Genomic DNA, 25,534 nt, shown 5'->3' with positions numbered 1-25,534 from the left:
AGCGGTAGAGCGTCGGCCTAGCCTGCGGAGGACCCGGGTTCGATTCCCGGCCAGGGCACACAGGAGAAGCGCCCATTTGCTTCTCCACCCCTCCACCACGCTTTCTTCTCTGTCTCTCTCTTCCCCTCCCGCAGCCAAGGCTCCATTGGAGCAAAGATGGCCCGGGCGCTGGGGATGGCTCTGTGGCCTCTGCCTCAGGTGCTAGAGTGGCTCTGGTCGCAATATGGCGACGCCCAGGATGGGCAGAGCATCGCCCCCTGGTGGGCAGAGCGTTGCCCCATGGTGGGCGTGCCGGGTGGATCCCGGTCGGGCGCATGCGGGAGTCTGTCTGACTGTCTCTCCCCATTTCCAGCTTCAGAAAAATACAAAAAAAAAAAATAAAAATTAAAAATAAGATGATCATAAGATTTGCATATAAAAGGTCATTTTAATGTGTTTTTAAAAGTTGGAAACAGCCCTCGCCAGATAACTCAGTTGGTTAGAGCATTGTACTGATACACAGAGTCTGCTGGTTCGATCCCTGGTCAGGGCACATACAGAAACAGATCGATGTTTCTATGTCTCTCTCTCCCTTCCTCTCTCTCTAAAATCAATAAATAAAAATTTTAAAAAAAAGTTAGAAACAGCTAACAGTGTTCAGATTATATAACACCTTGTAGTGAATTACCGCACAAGTCAGGAAAGACCCTGTCTCTACAGATGGATAACGTGGAAAGAGATGTCCCCACTGCCCAGCCAAGTAGTCACAGGCAGCTGCTGTGTTTAGAGTGAGTGTGAGCACACATGTGAGTGTGCGTCATGGAAAATAGAAGAGAAATGGAAAGGAAATGCAGAGATGCTAAATGTTAGCTTTCCTGGAGAGTTAGATAACAGGGTGTTTATTTCCTTGTCTTTCTATATTTTCTAAAAGTTTTAAATGAACTTACAATTTTTTATTTATCTTATTTTATTTTTTTACAGGGACAGAGAGAGAGTCAGAGAGAGGGATAGATAGGAACAGACAGACAGGAACGGAGAGAGATGAGAAGCATCAATCATTAGTTTTTCGTTGTGACACCTTAGTTGTTCATTGATTGCTTTCTCATATGTGCCTTGACCGCGGGCCTTCAGCAGACCGAGTAACCCCTTGCTCGAGCCAGTGACCTTAGGTCCAAGCTGGTGAGCTTTTGCTCAAACCAGATGAACCCACACTCAAGCTGGCAACCTCGGGTTCTCGAACCTGGGTCTTCTGCATCCCAGTCCGACACTATCCACTGCGGCACTGCCTGGTTAGGCTGAACTTACAATTTTTTATTTTTTATTTTTACTTTTGAAGAGACTGACTGAGAGGAAGAGAGAGAGATGGTGAGAAGTATCAACTCACAGTTGCCATCACCTTAATTGTACATCAACTACTTCTTGACATGCCTTGACCAGGGCCATGCCAGTGTCCCCTTTGCTTAATACAGCGACCCTGGACTTTTCATGCCAGCAACATTTGGACTCAAGCTGGCGAGTTTTGTGATCATGTGGACGATTCCCCAACTCAAGCCAGCGACCCCACATTGACAAGCCAGTTCTCAGAGCCAGCAACCTCAGAGATTTGAACCAGTGAACTCAGCATTATGAGTCAGCTTTTTATCCGCTGCACCACCACCAGTCAAGCTTTTTTTTTTTTTTTTTTTTTTACAGAATCAGAGAGAGGGATAGACAGGGACAGACAGACAGGAATGGAGAGAGATGAGAAGCATCAACCATCAGTTTTTCGTTGCAACACCTTAGTTGTTCATTGATTGCTTTCTCATATGTGCCTTGACCGCGGGCCTTCAGCAGGCCAGGCTATCATTTTTCATTAATAAAAAATCACAGGGCCAGCAGATAACTTCATATTAAACTACTATTGCTCTGGCTGGATGGCTCAGGTGGTTGGAGCATCGTCCTAAAGCACACGGGTTGCCAGTTTGATCCCTGGTCAAGGCATAAACAGGAACAGATCGGTGTTCCTGTCTCCCTCTTCCTACTTCTCTCACTAAAATCAGTAAACAAACATGAAAAAGAGAAAAGTTACTGTTAGTGATTCTGGGACTCTGTGCGTCGGCTTGTGTTTAAGTAGGGATGTTTACATTTATAGGTATTCAGTTTTTGGATATTTCTGGCTTGATGCTGAGTCTCTTCCCAAGGGCTGCTGAGTCTCCTGCCCCCACTTTCTACCCTGAGGTACTAGGCAGCAGTGGGTGGGCTCCCACAGTCAGGACTCAGTGACTGCTGCTTCCCTCTACTCCCAAGTTCTCCCATGCAGAGCATGGCTTTCACATTTAGGCCTTGATTCATTTCCAGATGGTCTCATCTGCCCACCAGTAATCAGCATGTACATAGTCTGGCCAGGATTTGTGAGCAATTGCCCTTGAGCCCAGCAGATTGTCCTCTTGCTAACCCACAAGCCCTCAGTCTGGACATTTGAAGTTAGCGGCTCTGGTATAGGAGCACCTGTGACTTTCTCTGGGCCACTTTCTCATCTCTTCTCTCTCTGGGGTTTTAATCAGGATGTTCTCTAGGTTAATTAAACCAGTCTTTTTAAAGATTTGGGTTTGAAAATTCACAACATTTCTCATTAATTTGAAAATGCAAAATACTTTATCACCCTTTAATTTTATAAGTATTTATTGCATACCCACTGTGTGGCTCTACAGAGTATATGTTAGATAAGGCTAACTCCATCCATGTCCTTCTCAAAGCTCACAGTATAATGGGGAAAATAGGAATTTAATAAGTATTGTACATTTTACTTAAAAAAGGAAACATCAGTGTGGTTAAGTACAGTAAAGGAGAAAGATACATGTGAGCAGAAACCATTTATGGAGAGAGCTGTGCTTGTCTTGTTCAGGATAACTGTTGTAAGTGGAATATCTGCTATCTCTTATAGATGACCCTTTATTTTTCAGGCGTTCCTCAAACAAGCCAGTTAGGTCATAGTCTCACTTATTTTCTTTCACAGAATAGCAATATTACTTAATGGAAGGTGACCTGAAAAACTGCTAACCTTCTGTGTTTTTAGCCGTCAAGCTGAGCCACCAAAGAAGGAGGCACCCTCCGCTGGGCCACAGGTGAAGAGAGCAGATGAATGGAAGGACCCTTGGCGCCGGTCCAAGTCCCCTAAGAAGAAACTTGGGGTATCAGTCTCCCCTAGCCGTGCACGAAGGCGTCGAAAAACATCAGCCTCATCAGCCTCTGCCTCCAATTCCTCCAGGTAAAGAGGCCAGGCTGGTGTGAATGGCTAGTGTATAAACACCACAGGAGTGATGGACCATTATGGCCTGGGTAAAGCCTGTAGGACTAAACAGGTGTTTGTTAGTTTGACCAAGACTTACTGAGTAACCTGGTGCTGGAGTGTCAGCAGCAAATGACTGGCACTTGGTTCATCACATGTTGAGATCAGCCAGCATTCAGACGACTCAGAGTGGAACACAGACCTGGCCAGTGAACCTGGGTGGGGTTTGGGGTGTTTGTGAGGGAAGAATGCCTGACTGGGTCACTCCAGGAGAGATACTGAGAGGAGAAACCAGCAGAAAAATGTTTTTCAACCATCTAGTCCAGTGTTTTTCAACCACCAGTCCACCAGAAATTTTGTGCCGGTTCGCAAAAGTTAACCACCCTGATGTATGAGGATTAATCCATCTGTTTCTCCTGCGAGTTAGGGTTTGCAGCTCTGAAACGTGTGTACACTAGCTCTGAACAAATAAGTGAGGAAATTATGGATGGTGTCAGATGACAGCTGGATCTCTCCCTGCCAGAGGAGGACTTTACAGATCGGAAAGGGGGAGTCCAGGGGAGCCATAGTCCAGACGGGGACTGGAGATATCAGTGTGTGTTCTGGGTTCACTACATGTACAGATGGACAGATAGAGAAATGCACGTACATGTATCTTCACAGTCAGATACCTGCACACACAAGCACACATGTCCTGGCTCTGTACACTGAAGGCCTGGGAGTTGTGGCACAGCAGCAGTGAGAGAGCCAGCATCCATGTTGGTCTCTAAACATCATTCCCACCAGAAGGGATAGGGGACTCAGTGTGTCCTCAACAGTGTTCGAGGGGTGAGTGCGTCTGTGTGAGTGTGGTGAGGGTAGGTCTGTGTGTGGCTGTGTGAGTGGGTGTGTCTGTGTAAAGGGGTGTGTATTTGGGTGTGAGTGTAGCCATATCATCAGGCCTGCACCTGAGGACAGTAGGCCTGACACTGGTGGGCGGGGCTGGGATGGAGGAAGACTTGACCTCTCCTCTCTCCCCCTTGGATGCTCTAGGTCATCTTCCCGGTCCTCGTCCTACTCTGGCTCTGGTTCATCCCGGTCTCGGTCCCGGTCCTCATCCTACAGCTCCTACTCCAGCCGGTCTTCCAGACACAGCTCCTTCTCAGGCAGTCGATCCAGGTACATCCCCGGGGCTCAGCAGGTGTGGTGAACTTGGGCACCTCTGGTTGTGGCCCAAGTCATCCCAGGTGGCCCGCATGATGACAGGTTTCCATCCTGACAGTGTTCTTTCGGGTGCTGCTGTTTTCAGAACAATCTCACCAAGTTATATATTGTGGTAGATCTGACAGATAAGAGCCAGGTGCCAACTAATAAACTGCAAGTGCTGGGAGATCCTACCATACAGCGTACATCAGGAGACGGTTCAGAAACAGCACCTGTGTTGGCCTGGTTTGAGGATGTGCTAAAATCAAAAATAAGGCATCACACAGAGACCCACATACACACCCTACACACACACACACACACACACATACACACACACACACACACATACACACACACACACACTCACTCACTCACATTCACTTCTTTGAGAAGCATATCACCTGATGTTTTGGGAATAAATTGACCGGTTTGTCTCGAGGGGGTCTGTTGTCCCCCAGTGGCGCCCCTTCCTGGCAGCCAGTCCTACTTGAAGACAGTTGTAGAGAGGATTAGGCAGGAAGTTTAAGCAGGACCCAGCCGCTATAGAACAGCACCAGTCATGGGGCAGTCATGTAATGCTGCCTGTAGGAGGTGAGGTGAAAGAAAAGATAGTGATCAGAGCATCAACAATGGGAGAAACCTTGTATGTGGCTTCATTTAAGAAACAAGGCTGGTGAACTGTGGGAAGAAGCCTGAAGCCAAGCTGGGAAATTTGGAAATTTTGGAAACCACTGTATGTGCTTTGCTGTATGTGTGCAGTGGATACTGGGAGAGATTGGGAAGGCAGCCCCATGGCATTGATTCTCTGTGGGCTAGGACAGGGCTGGGACAGCTGGGACAAAACCCATAGCTATAAACAGTAGGGGAAAGAACCATCCTAAGCTAGTGGGCTTGCCAGGCTCCTCACAGAGTTGGGGGGGGGGGTGCAGTGCAGCCCAGCAGCTAGCAGATGAGTCCATGAGAACCCGACTGCCCTTCAGGAGGGGTCCCCGAGGAGGATCCTCAGCCTCTTCATGACCCAGTTCTAAGGAGATTTCACTCAGGACCCAGCCCTGAGTCCCAAACCAGTTTCAGAATGTTTTCATTTGGGCCTTAAAAGCCATTTCCACAGAATTAGGTGCACTTTCTTCACTGCTTCACTCTCCCTTTGGCTTATGTTTATACTGTACTGGCGGCTGGCTGGGACCCTGTTCCAGGGTTTGTCATTCAGCAGATGTCTTCCTGGGCTCCACGCCTCGACTGGCTCCTGGGCTGGCCCACGTGGTCCCTGAGGACGTGAACAGTGCTGCCCTGCAGCACCTCCTGTGTGCATTTGGTCTGTAGCAGCCTTCTGAGGAATGGCAACAAGGAGGAGGTTACTCTGAGAGGTGACCCTCAGGTGGTGACTCGGGCTGCATGATGTTGCAGAAGCTTCTTGGGAGCGAGCCTGGCACTCCTTCCTGTCTCTCACGGTGGGCTGCCCGGCTACGGGCAGCGAGTATGAAAACAGGAGGAGGAACGGCCATTTCTCCTATGTGGTCTGTCTTTATACATCACAGCTTGTGATGTAGCTTAGCTGTTGATGTAGCTTGGCTGAAAATGTCAAAAATCCTATAGGACACTTTCTAAGTGGGGGAAAAAAAACAGCAAACCCATAAGCCTTTCAAAAGGTTGCCTCCTATGTGATGTCTTGTGAATTTTGGGATGATGGGGCCACAGCCTGGCCAGACCATGCCTCCTGGAACTTCACCCAGCCCAAGCCCCTTTCCCTGCACTTTGTCCTACTGACACCTGCAGCTTATGTCGAAATGAGTTCATCACAATTTCCTTTAGCTGGAACTTCCCCGGGCTGGGCCAGCCCGCCTCATAGCACTGTCATGTCCGCTCATGGGCCTGTGCTGCTGACCCACTTGGGGCCACCGTCACCAGCCCCACCTTCCAGCCAGCTGCGTCTCGGGTGCCTGCCTGACCTCCCCATTTCTCCCACGCTGCCATGGCCTGGCACGTTGTGTCTCCTCGGTGGGGTTTCAGATGAGCACGGAGGGCAGAGCCTGTGCCCTCCCCATTTCTCCCACACTGCCATAGCCTGGCACGTGTGTCTCCTCGGTGGGGTTTCAGATGAGCACGGAGGGCAGAGCCTGTGCCCTCCCCATTTCTCCCATGCTGCCATATCCTGGCACGTGTGTCTCCTCGGTGGGGTTTCAGATGAGCACGGAGGGCAGAGCCTGTGCCCTTCCCATTTCTCCCATGCTGCCATGGCCTGGCACGTTGTGTCTCCTCGGTGGGGTTTCAGATGAGCACGGAGGGCAGAGCCTGTGCCCTTCCCATTTCTCCCATGCTGCCATGGCCTGGCACGTTGTGTCTCCTCGGTGGGGTTTCAGATGAGCACGGAGGGCAGAGCCTGTGCCCTCCCCATTTCTCCCACGCTGCCATGGCCTGGCACGTGTGTCTCCTCGGTGGGGTTTCAGATGAGCACGGAGGGCAAAGCCTGTGCCCTTCCCATTTCTCCCATGCTGCCATGGCCTGGCACGTTGTGTCTCCTCGGTGGGGTTTCAGATGAGCACGGAGTGCAGAGCCTGTGCCCTTCCCGTCCTGACCGCACAGCTCGCACGGCCTCGGCCAGAGCCGCGAGAGGACTCGCCAGTGTGGTGACCAGTGTCCTCTCAGCATGCTCCTGTACCCTCTGGCGATGCATTTTATGAAGTGACCGAGAACTGTCTGAAACTCATTTTACATCTGAGGCAAATGAGTGCAAACTCAGAGTGTGGTCTTCTAAGTGAATTTGAGGTGTCCCCAGTGTTCACAGACTCAGACCAGGGCACTGTGGCGCTTCCTGCTCACACCTCTGTTTACTCCCTAGGTCCCGGTCCTTTTCCTCATCCCCGTCCCCATCTCCAACGCCTTCCCCACACAGACCTGTCAGAACCAAGGGGGAGCCTGCTCTGCCTCCTGGGAAAGCAGGGTAAGTGCCCAGTGGTCAAGCCAGGCTGGCAGCACCCAGCCTCCCCTTCCTTTATGTCGCATATGTGGAGAAGCCCTGTGGGAACTGTTGAATGGACTCTGAGAGGTGGGTGTTTGGACCTAGGGGCCTTGTACAACAATTACGCTCCAGCACCGCTGCTTGGAGTGTGGAGATGGCCATGCCCCTGGGGGTTCTGAGCAAGCACAGCATGGTGAAGCCACCAGCAGGCAGGTAGGAAGGGGTTCCTGCCACTCAGCCCCGGGTCTGTGTCTGCAATGCACGGAAAGGAGCAGCCTGCCAGACTCGAGCTCATCTTCACCTTCCTTGCTACTCCTGAAGTGAGTCACATTGATCCTTCTCAATAGATGTGACCAAATGGGAGAAGATAGAAATACCTAACTTACACAATACCCAGCATGCAGTGCCTCAGCCAGGCACTTCAGGGAGGTCAGTGGTTAAATCAGTCCTGCCACCTGAGGGGCCAGGCAGCCTCTGAGCACACTGGGCCTGTGTGCCCGCCCAAGGCCTGTCCTGTCATCACAGGCCCTGCATCCTGGCTTGTTCTTAACAGTAGTTAGTTGTTTAGCCAGAAACAGCCCCACACCTGCTGTATGGGAGGCATTGAAAAGCTGCACAGTCTAGGTTTTTCATACTAAATAGAGTGGGCTAACAGGCCTCAGAAACATGCTTGCTTTTTTAACTGAATGATACTGTGCTATCATTTACATCCAATGCACCACATTTGTCTAAATTGTACTGTTCAATGGATTAACAAACCTGTGAGACACCACAGTGCAGACACTCTAGCCCCCACAGCAGGTGTTTCCCTCCTGGACTCTACATGCTTTCATTTCTGCGTTTTTCACCCCTGACACTGTGTAGAGCAGCTTGCCCTTTGACAGAGAGAGGAACAGAGAGACAGCAGACAGGAAGGGAGAGAGATGAGAATAAATTTGTTGTGGCACCTTAGTTGTTCATTGATTGCTTTCTCTTTATTTGCTTTGACTGGGGGGCTACAGCAGAACAAGTGACCCCTTACTCAAGCCAGCGACCTGGGCTTCAAGCCAGCGATCATGGGGTCATGTCTATGATCCCACGCTCAAGCCGGATGAGCCCGCGCTCAAGCTGTTGACATTGGAGTTTCAAACCTGGGTCCTCTGCATCCCAGTCTGATGCTCTATCCACTGTGCTACTGCCTGGTCAGGCTAGAGCAGCCTGCTTTTGACCAAGACTTAGTTTCTAGCTGAGGACACTTTGATGACATGGTCTCTGATAGGCACACGCTCTGTGCTCCATCAAAAGCAGGAAGGTCAGCACCGCTAAAACAATTAGCAGAGTGTTTCCCATGCTGACAGTAAAACAGCTCTGGGGGCTATTTTCTTTACTACAATGTGGTTTCCACATGTGAGCATGCTCTAGAACCCTTGAGGGGCCACCCCCACACACAAGGCAGGTCTGAGTACGCACAGTGCCAGCTCTCAGCTAGGTGAGCCGTCATGCTACTAAAGCTCCTGCTCCTGCCTGTGCAGGGAAGTAGGGCTGGTACTGTACAGCTTCAGACACATTCCAAGAGCCTGGTGTGGTATGGGACCAACAGCCCACCCACCTGGCCTCCCTGTGACATGACCTGAGGTCAATGGCTGGGCTCCTTCACCAGGTCTGACCTCTTTCCTGTCTCACAACACAGAGAGAAGACAGTGAAGAAGCCAGCCCCTCCTCCAGCCCCACCACAGGCCCCCAAGACCACTGCCCCCGCCCCTGAGCCTGCCAAGCCAGGAGACCCTCGGGAAGCCAGGAGGAGGGAGCGACAAGCCAGGACGCCACCCAGGAGGTGAGCACACGACTCTTGGGGACTCTCATGGGGATTTCCATATCTTTGGTGCCAGGGTTGGGGGAGAGGGCACTCCTGGGCAAAGCACCTCAGGCCAGGGACCCTTTCTATCCATGACTTGAGGCTTTGGCTAGTCATGTCACCTCACTGAGCCTTAGTTTCCCCATGAGCGCATGGGAGGCATGATCCCACTCACTGCTCTGCCTGAGGAGAGAAGGCACTCCCTTGACATCCAGATTCTTCCCTGGAAAGAGGCAGTGGTGGTGTGGGGATGCTGATGAGAAGTTCCTTTTTGAGAAAAAGGTGCATGTAAATGAAAAAGCCCTACCCTCTTTCAAGTCTGTCACAAGTAACTGGTTAAACATCTGTCTCAGACGATTGATTAGCCCTGGTTTCAAGGAGAAACAGTCTGCCCTTCGGTGATTCTTTGGAGATGTGAGTGGTGGGACTTTCGGTTGTGTTGCAGGCGAACCATCAGTGGCAGCGGCAGCGGCAGCAGCTACAGTGGTTCCAGTTCCAGATCCAGGTCATTGTCAGCATCTCTCTGGCCCAAGTTCCCATCAGCTTCTGCCCCTGCTCCTGCCTCCCAGTCAGGGCCCGGGAACCTTGGAAGAGGTCACCTCAGGTGTGAGCGTTCCTTCTCCCTCAAGCAGCATGGTTGGCTGTCTCCACCTGGACAAACTGAAGAGAATGGACTGATGCTCACCTAGTAGGGAGCCTGGCCCAATGGCTCCAAGCATGTGGAGGGGCCCAGACGCCTCTGTCCCCGTAGCGCCTGGCAGGCTGGAGAAGGCCAGGGTGCTTTCAGTCCAGCAGATTGAGAGAGGCTGGCGTGGAGGCCTTGTGCTCATTTTTGTATGGAAGACTGGGTCCTGCCCTGGCCTATTGTGCCTGAGGCAGCTGGGGACAAAAAAAAAATTTTAATCTGAGAAAACAAGTAGAAAAGAATTTTGCTATTTAGGTGTTTAAAAGAAGACAGTTTTGAATCAGTCCTTCGGTTCCTTGAGTCAAACTTTTATTTCTAGGCAGCAGGTCGTTTATATATGTTTGCCCAAATTTTTCTAAATAGGTTTAAAGACCTAACCTTTAAAAAAATGTTGGGGTCTCTTTCCTTCCCCCACTCCTGCTCCAGAGTCTGACAGTTTTAGGAAACGGCGCTTGGCACTTTCTCAGAGCAGGAGAGTCCTCAGCAGAAGCTGATGTGGCCACTCTGCCTTTCCAGTCCTGCACAGCGTTAGCTGTGCCAGAACCGAGGGCCCGTGAGACTGGCTGTCATTGTGCTTTTCTGAGACATGCCATGGGTTCAAGTGGTCTCCCCTCTAGGGTCTGGTGTCCCTGCAGGTTGAAGCTCTCCCTTTGTTGTGTATCATTAACTGGGACCCTCAATTCTGTCACCACTAAGTCTTGGGTCACACTTAGTCATATGTCCCTGCCCAGCAAACCAGTATAAGTATCTTTATACTATGTGGCACCTTTAAATTACCCAGAGTCCTCTCTGAAATTTCAGGTTTGGTGGGTACATGTTCCTTAAAATTGGGGAAAGTAGACAAACCCCCATTAGCCCTTCCTTGCCCAGGGCCTCCAGCTCCAGCCTGTCTTCTAGTTGGGGACACGCAGGCGCCAACAGGCCTGTGTGTATCTAGGTCCCTGAGCGTGAGCAGCGTCTCCTCAGTGTCTAGTGCCACATCGAGTAGCAGCTCGATGCACAGCGTGGACTCGGACGACATGTACGCAGATCTGGCCAGCCCTGTGTCCTCAGCCAGCTCACGGTCTCCCACCCCAGCCCAGACCAAGAAGGAGAAAGGTATGGGGGCTCCTTGAGTCCTGGGTGTTGTGGCTCCAGAGGAGAGGGTAAATGTAGCCTTGGTCAGACAGGAACACAGTGGCCTCCCAGTTTTTTCCCTGCATGCATGTTACCTGCTTGATAATGCACCATACCAAGTGTCACTCAGGAAACCACTATGTGGTGTCAGTGGCTGTGACCAAGCATTTCTTGTCAGCAGGAAAATCCAAAAAAGAAGATGGCGTTAAAGAGGATAAGCGGAAAAGGGATTCATCCACACAGCCACCCAAATCCTCAAAATCTTCCACAGGCAGTAAATCCTCCCAGCAGCCCACAACCCCTCAGCAGGCGCCCCCCAGGCAGCCCCAGCAGGGTACATTTGTGGCACACAAGGAGATCAAATTGACACTGCTGAACAAGGTAAGGCCACAGGCACTTCTGTGGGAGCTCCAGGGAACCACATGCCTCGGGGTCATCCTGGGGCTGAGACCAAGTGAGGGCCAGCAGATGGCCTTTTGAACCTGGTTGCTGGATGTCAGCCCTGGTCTTCCTCCTGCCCTGATGGACAGCCCTGTGGAAAATGGAGGGGTGTGTGAGCACAGGGTAGATGGGCTCCTGTGTGCATCCTGGGATATCGGCATCGTGGGACGGCTGGGTGCTCTCCCTGTTCCTGAGAACCCGCACCCTTGGCCCTTCTCCCTGGGCCTGGGCTGGCCACTTCCCACAGGGCAGCACTGGGACAGAGCAAAGCAAACTTGGCTTCTGTGAGTTGATATCCCCAAGGCCTCATGGGACTGGAAAGGTGAGAGGCTGTCTGTGGAGTCCTGTTTCTGGCCTATGGCCCTCACAGGGAGCGTAGCATCTTTGTTGGCACCTTCATTACAGAGAATAAAGGTCCCAAAACCGTGGTCTTGCTTCACTTGGGGCCACACGGGTGAAGAGCGAGCCAAAAGAGGGACCTATGGGAACAGAGAGCAGGTCTGGATGTGAGGACATCACACCCTGTTCCTTTCACTGTGTGTTCCACCTGGTGGCCAGTAGTAGCTCAGACCCTGCATCCTTACTGTGCTGCCTCCGTTATTTCAGGCCACTGATAAAGGGAGCAGGAAGCGATATGAGCCCTCAGACAAGGACAGGCAAAGCCCTCCAGCCAAACGGGCCAACTTATCCCCAGACCGAGGTGAGCTCTATCCCTGCAGGGGCTCAGCGGGTAGAGGGATCAGGACCGCATCCATTTTTAAAAACTTTAAGGACCCTAAGGAACTTCTGGGTTATCAGTGTTTACTGTATTAGAAGTGAAAATGGCCCTGGCCAGGTAGCTCAGTTGGTTAGAACTTCGTCTAGATATACCAAGGCTGTGGGTTTGATACTGGGTCAGGGCACACACAAGAGTCAACAAATGTTTCCATGAATAGGTGGAATAACAAATCAATCTCTCCCTCTCTCACCCCTCTCCCCTCCTCTCTCCCTTTCTCTCCCCTCCCTCCCATTCTCCCCCTTCTCTCCTCTTCTCCCCTCTTCTCCCTCCCTCTCCCTCCTTCTCCTCCCTCTTCCTCTCCCTCCCTTCTCTAAAATCAACAAATTTTTTAAAGAAGTTAAAACTAAGATAAATTTTTAATACTTATTTTTAAGTAAGTGATAAGCCATGATATTCTAACACAAGTAATGTTTTTTATGAAAAAAATACTGTTTCCCAAAACAAAAGTTATAAGAATGGCAGTCAGTAGTATTTTTGTTTTTTGGTCACAAATTTCTAATATCTGGCTGACAGACAGTGGCTGGGTTCTCATCTCTTGTGACAGCACAAGCAGGCTCTGGGAAACTCCACCCCAGACTGTGGGACCATGGGAGTGCAGAGGGTGGGCAGGGGCTCAGTGCTGCTGTGGAAACGGTCTGACTGCTCAGCGAGCTGTATAGACACTGGCTCAGGAAACCTGGAGTCCAAATTGGAGCTCAGCTTTCAGGGCTTTCCTAGGGCCTCACTCTCCTGACAGTCAGTGCTCCCCCTTCCTCCTTTCTCACCAGCACTACCCTTTGCCTCTTCCTGTGAAAATGAGGAAATTGTGCTGAACTGGGTTTGGAACAGGGTCATAGCATCCAGTAAGGCTGCACCAACCCTCTTCCTGCTAGCCCTGCATATAACTGGAACCCTGGTCTTATGTTATTCCAGGTTCTCGAGACCGGAAGTCAGGTGGGAGACTCGGCTCCCCAAAGCCAGAGCGGCAGAGAGGCCAGAATTCCAAGGCTCCTGTGGCCGTACCAGACAGGTGAGTGCCCCACCTGTGCCGTGGCCACACCACATGGGCTCCTCTGCCTCAGAAAGGGCCAGCAGCCCCAGAGGCAGCTGGGTTCTCCTGTACCTTCCATTTCAGGCACAGGTAGGAGAGGAATTTCCTTTTCCCAGGAAGTCGGATGAGTCCCTGTGCACATGCACCATGCAGTTTGGGGTCAAGGGTTGGATGAAGGAGACAGAGAGGGCCTGCACAAGACTCACCTATACCTGGGCATCCACAGCCTCAGGGGTCCTATAAGTCAGCAGTGTGGGGTTTCACCTCATCACAGAGGGAGAATGCATACAGGACCAGAAGCAGGAGGGGAGGTTTGCAGGATGCTGGGCTGGGCCCTAGATGCTCATCCACCAGGGAGACCTCCATTCACTGGAGAGAGGATGCCTTCTGCCTGGCAGGTACAGCTTACTGGGTCCAGGCCCCAGACTAGGCCCCATGTCCCCTGCCTGGCAGGAAGCTCAGAGCAGAGAGGGAGAGGCACTTGGGCCCTTCTGACAGTCTCTCCACCCCCCACAGGAAGCGCCAGTTGTCACCCCAGTCCAAGAGCTCCAGCAAGGTCACAAGTGTGCCTGGTAAAGCCTCAGATGCCAGCACCGCCGCTTCTACCGGCACCAAATCAGGGAAGGCCAGCACGCTGTCGAGGCGGGAAGAGCTCTTAAAACAGCTCAAAGCTGTAGAGGACGCCATTGCTCGCAAGCGGGCCAAGATTCCCGGGAAAGTGTAATGGGCCCCGCGGGCTCGGCTCCCCTACCAGAGGCAAAGACTCACGTGTTTTTATAAATAGGGTAAGCGCAGCCATTTTGGATTTTGCAGTTAATGTCTTATTTTGGCTGTGATTCTTTTTAAAAATTAAAAAAGAAAAAAAAAGTTTCTCAGCTGGAAAAGAAGCCACACACACGAAATGAAGATGAAGCTGAACCCCAGCCTTCTCCTGACCGCACCGACCAGCCCCTTCCCAGAGAAGAAACAGGCAGGCAGATGGCACCGAGCGAGGACATGGCACAGTTTTATGTAAATTTTAAGTCCCAGATGCCCAGATCAGCCGACCCATATCTTTTTTTCTCCCCCTCTTCTTTTCTTCCCTCTGCTAGTCAGGCAAGTCCTGCCCTGCTGTGTGTCATGTCCTCACCACGCAGCTCTCCTGCTGTCGGCAGGAACACTGAGTGCTTCTGAGCAACCTCTTCCTGGTCCTTACCTATCCCCAGGATCAAAAAATATATATATTCTTGACTAAAGTCTGACTGGGAAATATTTCCTGTCTTTTATTTTAAGCATCAAATTAGTTGATTTGGAAATGAAAAAAATACAGAAAATACCAAAAAAAAAAAAGGGTCAAGGGTATTATTGGGCATCTGTCTAATGTGGAGGGTCTTTTTTTGAGGGGTCTCCTAAAATAAAATATTTTGATAAACAGCTGTCTTGCCCTGGTGATGGTGTTTGTATGTACCTGGTCCCCACACCCTCCCCCTCCCTGTGGCTCCCTCAGTATGTCCTCTGGGCCCACCTGCTATTTACAGGCCCCTGGCTGATGGAGGCTGAGAACAGTCCTCCCAGAGGCCCCTGTGCTATCCACTGGGAGCCTCCATCCTGAAACAGTGATTGCTTACCCGTTCGCCCGGCCACCGTGCCTGTTTCCTTGTGGTGGAATTGGCCCTACTGGTCTTCGTGAGTGCAAACTGGTGGCTGCTTATCCCAGCAAAGGGCCCTGGGCTGCAGAGGTCAGGAAGGATGCTCCTCGGACCAGGCCAACCCTCATCCCCAAAGCCATTTCCCCACTCAAGAGCCCAAAATACGCCGTCTACCCCACATAGCTGTTGCACAAAGCTTGGGAAGTCCTGGGCCCAAGACCGCTGTCCACTGCAAAGCAGAAATGTCAGCAGTTCTGAGAGCAGCAGCCCTTGCGGTGCCCACCACAGCCCGGAGAGCCCCAGCGGGGCTGCATAACCCTGGGGGAGGACCCTCGTGCTCGCTCAGGGGCCTTCCTGATGGGATTAAACTCAGTGGTGCCATGGGCCTCGGGGTGCTCCACCGCCCTCAGGTTACCATAAAGCAAGAACCCTAAAGTACTTGCAAAGTGCCCCCAGAGCCCACGCTGCTGCCCCCCAGTTCCAATTCTGCAGGAGGGCCCTGTGGGCCAGTATCAGGAGACAGCAGCCTGTGGTTCTCATCTGGTTGCATGACCTGCTGAGCTGTGACCAACTTCCAGGGTCCATTCTCCGGCACTCTGCCCGCAGCTATATGGCATTGAAACTACAGCAAAATTGGAGGGAGCTAGTGCTGTGAGATGGCCATGCAGCGAGGCCCTCGAGTGCACTGCTTTCCGTTTCATGTCCGTATCCCTCCCACAGAGCAGGAGACAAGAGTCCTCTTACAGCAGCCTCAGTCAAGGGCATCCCACAGTTTTTAAAGGCTTCTCTGATTTGCCATCAGGTCAAAACCAGGTGCAAAGAGAACTCCCATTTTCTGAATGAGTGGATTTCAAGGACACCTTGAGTGCCAGCCTGTTCTTGTGTGCTCTGTGTTGCCAAGCCACTGGGCCCTGTAGACCAGATGGGCAGTGACTGCCCCTCTTAAGCCAGGAGCCCACAGGTGAGCCCACAACACAGGCCTCTGCACTCAGCCCTCCTAGCACACCTGATCAGCCTCTTTGGGTCCCAAGAGATTGACCTGACCCTGACCTCTTATGCCTAGGCTGGAGCCACAGCACTAGGTCCCCTCAAGCCAGACTAGCAGCTTTCCATGGCTCACCTGGGCTAGGCTGGGGCAGGAGCCTATCCTGGGAGGGGTGAGGGCCACACCCCAAGCCAACTCTCTCCTCCCAAGGTCTGGAAAGAACATTCCAGGCCAGGCACCTGAGAAAAGGGAGTCCTATTGTTTGATGAATCCTCTGGCATCTTTGCCTTCCAGGGAATGTGAGGACTGAGATCCTGATAGGTGGTTAACATGCAATTAGTGGGAGTTTCTCAAGTTCCATCTCCACCCACCAGGCTGTTCTTCAAGTGTCTAGGTAGGCCACTACAGGATCCCCTGCCCTCCAGTCCTCCACAGCTAGAGCAGCCCATCAGCATGGCAGATGCTAAACCTCTCTCCTGCCTGCTTGCCATTTCTTCCATCCCAGGGCCTTTGCACATGCTGTTTCCTGTTCCTGGAACTCTGACTTGGCTGACTTGTCCCACTTCCTCTCACAGCTCAGGCAAGCTGGCTCCATCCCCTCAATCCCTCCATTGCTGCCACAGAGCTGTCCTCAAGTTGTCACCTTGCATTTCCTCAAGTGTTCCAGAGAAGCGCTAGCACTGACCCTTCGCAAGGGAAAGGGTCAGGTCTTGATTTCCATCTCCCAACCCTGAGGTCAGGCCCCTGCTGTTTCCCTCAAAGCTTGGGCTTCCACATACCCCCTCCGATCCCAGATTTGGCTTCCCTCCTCTGCTCTCTGCCAACCAACCCCCCAGCTCCATGGCAGTTCCCCTGCTAGCCCCTGAGAACAGCAGTGATCTTTGCTCAGCAAGAAAGGCCAGGAGCTCTGGCCAAAGGAAGCCAGGCCGTGGCCTTGACCCTGGGTGATCAATCAGGGACCCCTGCCCCAGACAGCCCCCCCCCCTCGCTTAAGGCCATAGACAAGGATGAGGTAAAGAAGACATTCCTGACAGCACAAAATACTGTAGGAACAAGAAAACTGAGCTGGGTGATAGACTGACCACAGGCAGGGCTGCCTGGGGCCCAGTGATAGGGAAGACCACACCCTCCAGGGAAGGGGAGAAGGTATTGTCACCTCCACTTCACAGATGAAGGGATTGAGTCCTGCCACTCTTTCCAAGATGGGTGAAAACTTTAAGCCTGGAGCCCCCAGAGCCTGGAGCAAACCTCTCCTACAGGCTACCTCCCAACTCAGGCCCACTTGGCTACTTCTGTCCAGCCAGGGCTCTAAGGGCTCTGGCCACAGGCTGGGCCACACCAGAGGCATCTGATGTGTCTTTCCTTGTGTCTCTTGTGTTATTGTCATCTGCCTTGGCCTCTGCCTTTTTCTCTCTCCCTGCCTTCCCTGTTCCTGAATTTGTCCGAGTATCTGTGACTCGGCACCTGTTTCCTCCGTTCATCCCCTCCTCCTGCCTTTAAATCCCCCTTATACATCCTTCCTGCATCTCCATCCTCGGTTCTCTCTCTGGGAGTTTGGAGGCGTGGTTAATGGGGGCGTGGTCCTGTGGGCGTGGTTTGAGGGGGTCTTCCCGGACAACGCCTTCACGAAGCCCTCTGGCCTTCTGGCGGCACCTTTCCAGTCTTGCCCAACCTGGGATTTCTGAGCTTTCCACAGCAGCCTAGGAATGAGGCACCGCCCTGGTCCGCCCTGCGTCTTTCCGGTCTCCACGCTTCTGGACCCTGACTCCCAGTCCCTGTGCCAGTTACCTGGGGGACAGGTCGTCACAACCTCGGGGAACCGCCTTGGAGGCGCCGGGGGCCCACTGTGAGGAAGCGTGGCTGTGAAGTCACGGTCCTAGTTTCCTCCACCCAGCGCAACATGCGCGCACCCACCCAGTCAGCTGCTGAGAACAGACTCAGAAACACACAAGACGCACTTAACCTGCAGAGGTTGGCCTGGGCAGGGGGACACCCCCCACCCCTGTGCTGGACCCAGTGCATTCTGGCGGGGTGAGGGCACCCCATGAGCACAGGTACAAGCCACAGTTTAAAACCTTTTCAATTCCTAACTAAGCACCTGCATGAATGCAGCTGGGCTTTTCAGCCCAAAGGAAGCTGTACTGCTGCCCGCTGCTCCCCCTTGGCTCCTGGCCTTCCTGCCCCACCAGCATGGACCTGTTAGTGGCCCACATAGAGGACATTGTCACCCTGGTTTTCACACAGGGCTGTCCAGGCTCATCTCCCCTTTGTTCTGCTGTATGTATTAATGGAGCACCTAGAAGCTAGGGTAGGGTGTGCTGGCAACATAGTCCCTGCCCTCAAGGGGCTCACACACTACCTTTGCCGAGTGGCAGGAGGGGCTGAAATTTTTCTGAGCACTCCAAGGGCCCCAGCAGGGAGTCAGGTCTCAGTTCACCCTAAAGAAGGTCTTTCTCTTGACCTGACAATTTAAGCGACCCACAATTTAAGCAACAAGCACCTGTGCTGATAGAGGTTGTACTGGACTCACTTGTGTCCCCCCTCAAAAATAAAATATGTTGAAGTCCTAGCCCCTGTACCTGTGAGAAATGTGTCTTTATCTAAGAAAGAGATTTTTGCAGATACAATTAAGGTACAGATCTTGAAATGAGATCATCCTGGATGAGGGTGACAGTCCTTATAAGAAGACACAGACACACAGGGGAAGGTTGTGTGAACAGAAAGGCAAAGGTTACAGTGATGTGTCTATAAACCATGGACTCCAAGGATCATCAACAGCTACATGCAGCTGGAAGAGACAGGAAGTCCTCACTGAGGTTCCAGAAGAGACCAACATGCTGACACTTTGTTTTTAGACTTCTTGCCTCCAAAACTGTGAGAGAATCATTTCCTGTTGCCAAGTTCCATTGCGGTACTTAATTATGAGCCCTAGCAAACTAAGGCAGAGGGTGAGTTCCCCATTGCAGGAAGCATGAAAGCAAAGGGCGAATAGGTAAGGACATTGGAGAGAGGAGCAGTCCTGGAAACTCGATGCATCTATTCATCCATCCATCCATCCTTCAGAATAAGCCAAGAAAACAGTCACAAATTAGCACCCGTTGCCAGAACATCCTCACTCACTCCCCTGCTTACAGGTGCATACTGAGGCCCAGAGAGGGCAAGTCCTTGCCCAGAGTCACACACTGCTAACTGGGAAGGTGGAGAGCCCAGTTGTCCTGCTGCCTTCTCTCACCCCTCCCCTCTCAGGGTGTCTTCATGTCCATCAGGTTTGCAGTTCCAAAACTTAGAGAACGGCGTCTTAATGGTCTATACATCCTGGCATCTGCCACCAGGCAAAGACTGGAAGGCAGGTTGACACTCTCTATCTACACCCCATACCTGTCAGCCTTGGAGGGTGCCCACGAGCCCAGGGGACCCCCAGGCATGCCTTTTCCAGGATGATGTTAAAACCTCATTCAAAACTTTGCAAGATCTGGCTACAAACACTCCTTTTCAGGTTAGCAAAGGCACCCCCAGGACTGCCCTTCCCAGCCAGGAGCACTGAATGGGTGGGACACAGGTGGGCTCCTGGGTCTTCCTTAAATAAAGCTTCCCAGGGTACCCTGAACTTTAAAATTCCCAAGGCACCCTCCATCTCAAGTATTTTAGCTTGAAATTTTATTAAATAGGCCCTGGCCAGTTAGCTCAATGGTAGAGTGTTGGCCCGGCATGTGGATGTCCCAGGTTCAATTCCCGGTCAAGGCACACAGAAGTGACTATCTGCTTCTCCACCTCCTGCCCCCAGCTTGCTTGCTCTCTTCTCCTCCCACAGCCATGGCTCAAATGATTTGAGAAAAGTTGGCCTTGGCCCTGAGGATGACTCCATGGCCTCACCTCAGGTGCTAAAAATAGCTCAGTTGCTGAGCAACAGAACAGTGGCCAAGATGGGCAGAGCATCACCTGGTAGAGGGCTTGCCAGGTGGATCTGTCAGGGCGCATGTGGGAATCTGTCTCTTCCTCCCACCTCTCACAGGAAGGAAGGAAGGAAGGAAGGAAGGAAGGAAGGAAGGAAGGAAGGAAGGAAGGAAATGAAAAAATAATTTTATTTATTTATTTATTTATTTTGTGATAGAGACAGAGACAGAGAGAGGGACAGATAGGGACAGACAGGCAGGAAGAGAGAGAGAGATGAGAAGCATCAATTCTTCGTTGCATCTCCTTAATTGTTTGATTGCTTTCTCATATGTGCCTTGACCCAGGGGGCTACAGCAGAGCGAGTGACCCCTTGCTCAAGCCAGTGACCTTGGGCTTCAAGCTAGCGACCTTTGGGCTCAAGCCAAAGACCTTGGGGTCATGTCTATGATCCTACACTCAATCCAGCAACCCCACGCTCAAGCTGGTGAGCCTGCACTCAAGCCAGCTACCCCACGCTCAAGCCGAATGAGCCCACACTCAAGCCAGGAACCTTGGCGTTTTGACCTGGGTCTTCTGCATCCTAGTCCAACGCTCTATCCACTGCACCACCACCTAGTCAGGCTAGAAAGAAATTTTATTAAATAAAACCACAGAAGCTCAAATACAAGGTAATGCAAAGTAAGTTTACAGTTGTTCGCATAGAAACTAATAATAAATAAATGAATAAATAGATAAATAAATGAATAATACAAGAAACTGTGTTTTGCATGCTCAACTATAAAACTACTTTGTCCCACCCTGAAGAAACCTGAAGATGCTCACTGGTCCCAGCCCAAGTCTCTCCTGGAACCTCTCCCATCTGTTTTCCTGATCTTAATCAACTTAGATGAAAAATGGAACCAACCTCATATCCACTGAGAGAGGACAGGTAAAAGCAACCCTGGAGGGGTACTGTGCTGGAGGGTGGGTTGAGTGAGCCCCGCCCCAGGTACCCAGGGCACCAGGTCCAGATAGCAAAACCATGCCAGTGGAATCAGAGAAGCAAGCTGCAGGAGAATACTCAGCAGAAACCCTTTTACAGAAGGTTGGAGAATGTTACACAGGCAGGACCTGTTTGTGGCTCCACCCACAGGTGCTTAGCCTTGGGTGGGGATGGAGGGTAATCAGAGGGGGTCTGGAGTGAGGAGTGGGCTTCTTCCACCCTGGGCTGGGGAGGAAGGAACAGTGAATACCTGAAGGGAGGGAAGGAGGAAGCGGCATCTGGGCACTTCCCAAGGAGGAAGTGATGCTGGATTTTCCCCAGGTGTGGCCAGAGGTATAAAGGGCTCTGCCAACCTGCCACGGTCAGGTCTGCCATCTGGTGCACCCTAGGACCACAGCGAGGTGTGCCTGGGACTGCTGCCAGGCACACAGCAGCCGCTCAGAGCCCAGCCGCCACCACTGAGATGGTGAGCCACCTCTCCCCACGCCCCCACCTGGACGGTGCGATCTGGCCCAGGATTGTTAGTTCGCTGAGCTCTGGGATGATGATGTTGGGATGGGGTCCAGGAAGCCACCCCCCAAATCTTAGGGCAGAAGGGAGCCAGGACCCAGGAGCTCTGGTTCACTGGGGAGTTTGGGATGAGGGGTTAGTCCCTCTGGGGCTCAGTTTCCTCAAATGTAGAGAATGTGCTACACCCCATCTTTCCACAGGGAACAGGGCAAGCTGGGGTGACAGCAAGGTGCCCTGTCACTGGGAATCCCCTGACCACCCACTGCCTGTTCCATCAGCTCCTACCTCGCCTTCTGTTTCTGCTCTGGCTGTCTGCCAGCATCGCCCACCATGGCCCCCCACACCAGGGAGGCCCCCACACCCACACCCACGGGACATCACGCTGCTACTCAGCTGAGGAGCTGCCCCTGGGCCAGGTTCCTGCACACCTGCTGGCTCGAGCTGCCAAGTGGCAGCAGGCTTTGCCAGTAGCCCTGGTGTCCAGCCTGGAGGCAGTGGGCCGCAGGAGGCGGCATGAGAAGCCCCAGGCTGGGACCCATTGTCCAGTGCTGCAGCCTGAGGAGGTATTGGAAGCCGACATCCACCAGCGCTCCCTCTCTCCCTGGAGATACCGGTGAGGGTTGTGGGCCTCCTTGGGCACTGGGATTCCCCCTGTGTGAAATTGGGCTCTCCCTCCCCTCTCTGGGCACTGGCTTCCTAAAGAGTTCTCTTGAGGCTGTGTTTTCACCAGTTAAATGAAATAAGCATCCTGACCTCTGTCCAGCCAGGCCCCTGCCCTGGAGGGTGAGGCTCCATCAGATAGGCTCCTACCACTGTTGTCTCTGAGAGCTCAGCCCAGACCTTGAATACCAGAGTCCTCTGGGAAAATTCTGGGGCCCCCACTTGAGCCCCTGCAGGGGTTGGGCTGGGCCCACAGGGAGGGACAGAGGGAGCTAGGTTTCTGGAAGCACCTACCACAGCTTCTGTGCTTTGAGAGGGCACTGGAGACACGCACAGTCCTTACTTACTGAGCAGCCAGCCATCTGGGCTCCCTGCAGACTGATGCCTCAGCTCTCACCCAGGCCTAGAGTGTGTGGGGCAGCTGGGGGCGGGGCAGACAGGGAAGGAGGAACTCGCCTCTGGGGCTCTCAGCAGGGCCTTACCAGCCTTTCCCTGCAGCGTGGACACAGACGAGAACCGCTACCCGCAGAAGTTGGCCGTGGCCGAGTGCCTGTGCAGGGGCTGCATCAGCACCAGGACCGGCCGGGAGACAGCAGCCCTCAACTCTGTCCCGCTGCACCAGAGTCTGCTGGTGCTGCTCCGCCGGCCCTGCTCCAGGGACGCGACCGCAGTGCCCACGCCCGGGGCTTTTGCCTTCCACGTGGAGTCCATCCGCGTGCCCGTCGGCTGCACCTGCGTCCTGCCCAGGGCGGTGCAGTGACCGCTGGCCTCACTTGTCCTCCCTGTGCTGTGGACAGGGATAGCCTCCCAGACTGGACAGCAGGGATCTCTCTGCAGAGAGGGCTCCTCTTATTTATGTGTATTTATTGGTTATTTATATGCCCTGGGTGACCCTGCTTCTGCTACCCAGGGTTCCTGGGCAGGTACCAGGACTCCAGGCCTCTAGTTTGAGGGGAAAACAGTGGAGATTGGGCACTGGAAGGCCCCCTCTCAACACTCAGTTACCCTTTTGCAAAAACAGACAATGGGCTAGAAGGGACCTTAAAGGTGTTCTAATGGTCCCCACCTTAGTGGTCCTCCTGGGCTCCCTCTTCCCACCACCCCTGTATTTCTTAAACAATTATTTATTGTAAATGTGAACATGTGTAATTAAATTGATAAACACCCCAGAGCAAAGCATCGGACAGCACAGAGACAGGGGTGAAGGCACCGTCCTTACCCTCACCCCTGCTTGATCCTTGTACCCAGCTGGCCCTGCAGGGGCAAACACAGGCCCCAGATTCTGGTATGTCCAGAAAGGACTCTGCAGGAGCCCCAAGTACATCCAAGCTGGGGAATAAGTTTGAACAGAGTGGAGCACAGGTGTGCCCTGCAGGCCCCTACAGTCTTCCCCTGGTGATACCCAGGGATGATGGATCTGGGGTCTGGGAATGGGCCTCACTGCCTCAGCTCAGCCATGAGTAGGGCCTCTCCCCACAGGCCCAGGGTGTGGACAGATCTGTGCTATGACAGCGGGCACCCTCTACATCCCTGGGACAGACCTGTCTGCCCCAAGGACAGGCATCTCTGAGGGTAGCACCTAGAGGATCAGCTCCGGGGTGCCTCTGCAGCCTGGACAAGTGTCATCACTTCAGGGATCTGAGCCCTGCTCCCCCAGCCACAGCAGAGGCCCAGGAAGTGCCAAAGGCCAGTCCCAAAGGCCAGACATCCCCTTGGGCTTCTGTCCACCACTGGTGACCGGCCGTACTGGGGGCAGCTGAACTGGCCACCACCCCTAGCTCTCACTGGCCATCTGCCAACCCAGCCTGTACTCTCACTGCGCAAGTCCTGAACCTGCACGTTTGGGCACATCACTGTTGAAGGCATTTAGTTACGGGACCCAGGAGTGCGTGGGCTCAGCAGCTGTGGAAGGGGCCCGAGGGCAGTTCTGGCTCAGCTAGGACAGACGCCCTGTGGAGCCTGTATCCTCAGCCTGTGCTGCACGGGCTCAGTCGGCTGTGAAATTGGCAGAGCAGTTAGCAGCACCTGCCTGCCTGACCAGTTGTTTTCACCCACTGATTCATGCCTACTGTGTGCAAGCGCCCGAAAGGGAACGGTGACCTTTGTCTTGAGCCTGGAAGGCAGAGGTGGATTAAGGTCAGTTGAGGCCCCGGGCGCAGAAGAAAATATTAGGCCCCTTAAAAAAAAGAGAGAGGAGAAAAAAGAGAGAGAGGGTAAATAAAAATAAATGTTAATCATATTTTTAAATAAATAAAAAATATTATGTACTGCTAATGTTAAAAGTGCATATATGAAACCAAATGTGGTGTCATTAGAAAAAAGTGTAAAGTTGGGGTTTTGCAGGGCCCTTCAGAAGTTGGGGCCCAGGGCGCCCACCAGGTGCGCCCACCGTTAAATCCGCCTCTGCTGGAAGGACTATGGGATCAGCCCATATTTACGGACTTTCTATGTGCCAGGCTCTGGGAATATATCAGTGAACAAAACGGACATGTGGCTGGCCACATGTCGGGTGACTGACAGCTACAGAGCAAGAGTAACATGCCTCAGCAGTTGGTGGTGAAGGAATTAAGGACAGAGAAGCAGGGGAGGGGGAGGGGCTGCAATTCCAAATAGAGGGTCAGGGAGGCCACAGTGGCCACCTGAGCAAAGGTCTGGATGGTCAGCCAGGGACTTGCACTCCAGGCAGAAGGAAGAGCCTGTGCAAAGGCCCTGAGAAGGCGGTGTGCCTGTGTCTGAGGCTTGAGGGTGGTCAGTGTGGCAGGGAATAACTGGGGCCAGGGTGTAAGGGTGCTTGTCCTGGACTGTGGGTGGGTCTGTAGGTTCCAAGTGGCTGCCCTGGCAGGTCAACTGCAGTGCTGGAAATGGCCCGCAGTGGACAAGGCAAAAAGGGGAGGTGACAAGTAGCAGATTTATGAAGACAGAGCCCCAGTGGGGTTTAAGGGTCCATAAAGGGAAGTCAGGAGGGCTATGGTTTCGTTGTCCTTCTGGAAGGCTGGAGTGGCGACTTCCTGGGGCAGGGCTGGTAGAGTGGTGAGTGCTGCCCTGGAACATTAGAGGACCCCCAGTTCTGAGAGGAGGGTTTACTAAGAGCACGTGAAGCAAACGGGAGGCAAGGGATTTAAGGACTTTTCCAGACTTTGGGGAATGCCTGAGGAGAGTGTTTTGAGGAGGAAGGGGCTTCCAGGCCGTGATGTGAGATGAAGTCAGACAAAGCTTGGAAGCCACAGGGGCTCCCAGCTGGGGAGCAGCAGACAGTGCCCAGGAGGACACCTGGCCCTGTCTGGGGAGGGGGGTGTGGAGATTGAGAGAAAGAGAGGGAGAGAAACGGAGAGAGGTGTCTGGTGTGTGTGTTTGCAGCCTCAGGACTGGAGAGGCAAGGGCAGGCCTGAAGCCCCCACAGCTGGCCTGGCCATCTGGGTGTCACAAACGTGAAGGCCTGCTGGGTGCCCCAGGGCCCCCCCACCTTGCTCACCTGCTTGCCTTCTTTACTCAGCTGCTCGAGTAACACTAGGGGGCTCCGGGAGGTGAGTCTGGGCAGGTCCAGGAGAGCTGGTGGGGGGCATCACACGCCCTCCTCCCAGGCCTGGGAACTTCATTTCC

The 25,534-nt window shown here is 52.9% G+C and overlaps 2 protein-coding genes across 6 annotated transcripts in view; both read left to right on the top strand.

Moving 5' to 3' along the window:
* Nucleotides 1-14,474, top strand: part of ZC3H18 (zinc finger CCCH-type containing 18) — a 77,663-nt gene extending 63,189 nt beyond the window's left edge. For 2 of the 4 annotated variants that reach the window (XM_066241989.1, XM_066241991.1), the window contains 10 exons: nucleotides 3,035-3,226; nucleotides 4,280-4,405; nucleotides 7,272-7,373; nucleotides 9,061-9,204; nucleotides 9,671-9,730; nucleotides 10,848-11,008; nucleotides 11,205-11,407; nucleotides 12,074-12,167; nucleotides 13,158-13,254; nucleotides 13,792-14,474. In XM_066241989.1, coding sequence (XP_066098086.1) covers nucleotides 3,035-3,226; nucleotides 4,280-4,405; nucleotides 7,272-7,373; nucleotides 9,061-9,204; nucleotides 9,671-9,730; nucleotides 10,848-11,008; nucleotides 11,205-11,407; nucleotides 12,074-12,167; nucleotides 13,158-13,254; nucleotides 13,792-13,999 — 1,387 coding nt within the window. In that variant the 3' untranslated portion in view covers nucleotides 14,000-14,474. The remainder of the gene's footprint in view (nucleotides 1-3,034; nucleotides 3,227-4,279; nucleotides 4,406-7,271; nucleotides 7,374-9,060; nucleotides 9,205-9,670; nucleotides 9,731-10,847; nucleotides 11,009-11,204; nucleotides 11,408-12,073; nucleotides 12,168-13,157; nucleotides 13,255-13,791) is intronic. The other 2 variants (XM_066241990.1, XM_066241992.1) reach the window with 1 other exon arrangement.
* A 6,462-nt stretch (nucleotides 14,475-20,936) lies between these two features.
* On the top strand, nucleotides 20,937-25,420 carry IL17C (interleukin 17C). 2 transcript variants are annotated; one of them, XM_066241994.1, is made up of 3 exons: nucleotides 20,937-21,230; nucleotides 21,553-21,887; nucleotides 22,433-25,420. In XM_066241994.1, exons 1-3 carry the CDS (start codon nucleotides 21,228-21,230, stop codon nucleotides 22,692-22,694), a joined length of 600 nt encoding a protein of 199 aa, XP_066098091.1. In that variant the 5' UTR covers nucleotides 20,937-21,227; the 3' UTR covers nucleotides 22,695-25,420. The 2 variants fall into 2 exon arrangements, with proteins under 2 accessions (XP_066098091.1, XP_066098090.1); XM_066241993.1 differs by having other exon boundaries at nucleotides 21,475-21,887.
* The last annotated feature ends 114 nt before the right edge of the window (nucleotides 25,421-25,534 follow it).

Source organism: Saccopteryx bilineata, chromosome 9 (assembly GCF_036850765.1).
Source record: "Saccopteryx bilineata isolate mSacBil1 chromosome 9, mSacBil1_pri_phased_curated, whole genome shotgun sequence".
NCBI classification, from domain to species: domain Eukaryota; kingdom Metazoa; phylum Chordata; class Mammalia; order Chiroptera; family Emballonuridae; genus Saccopteryx; species Saccopteryx bilineata.
This window is presented reverse-complemented; position numbering and strand designations above follow the sequence as displayed.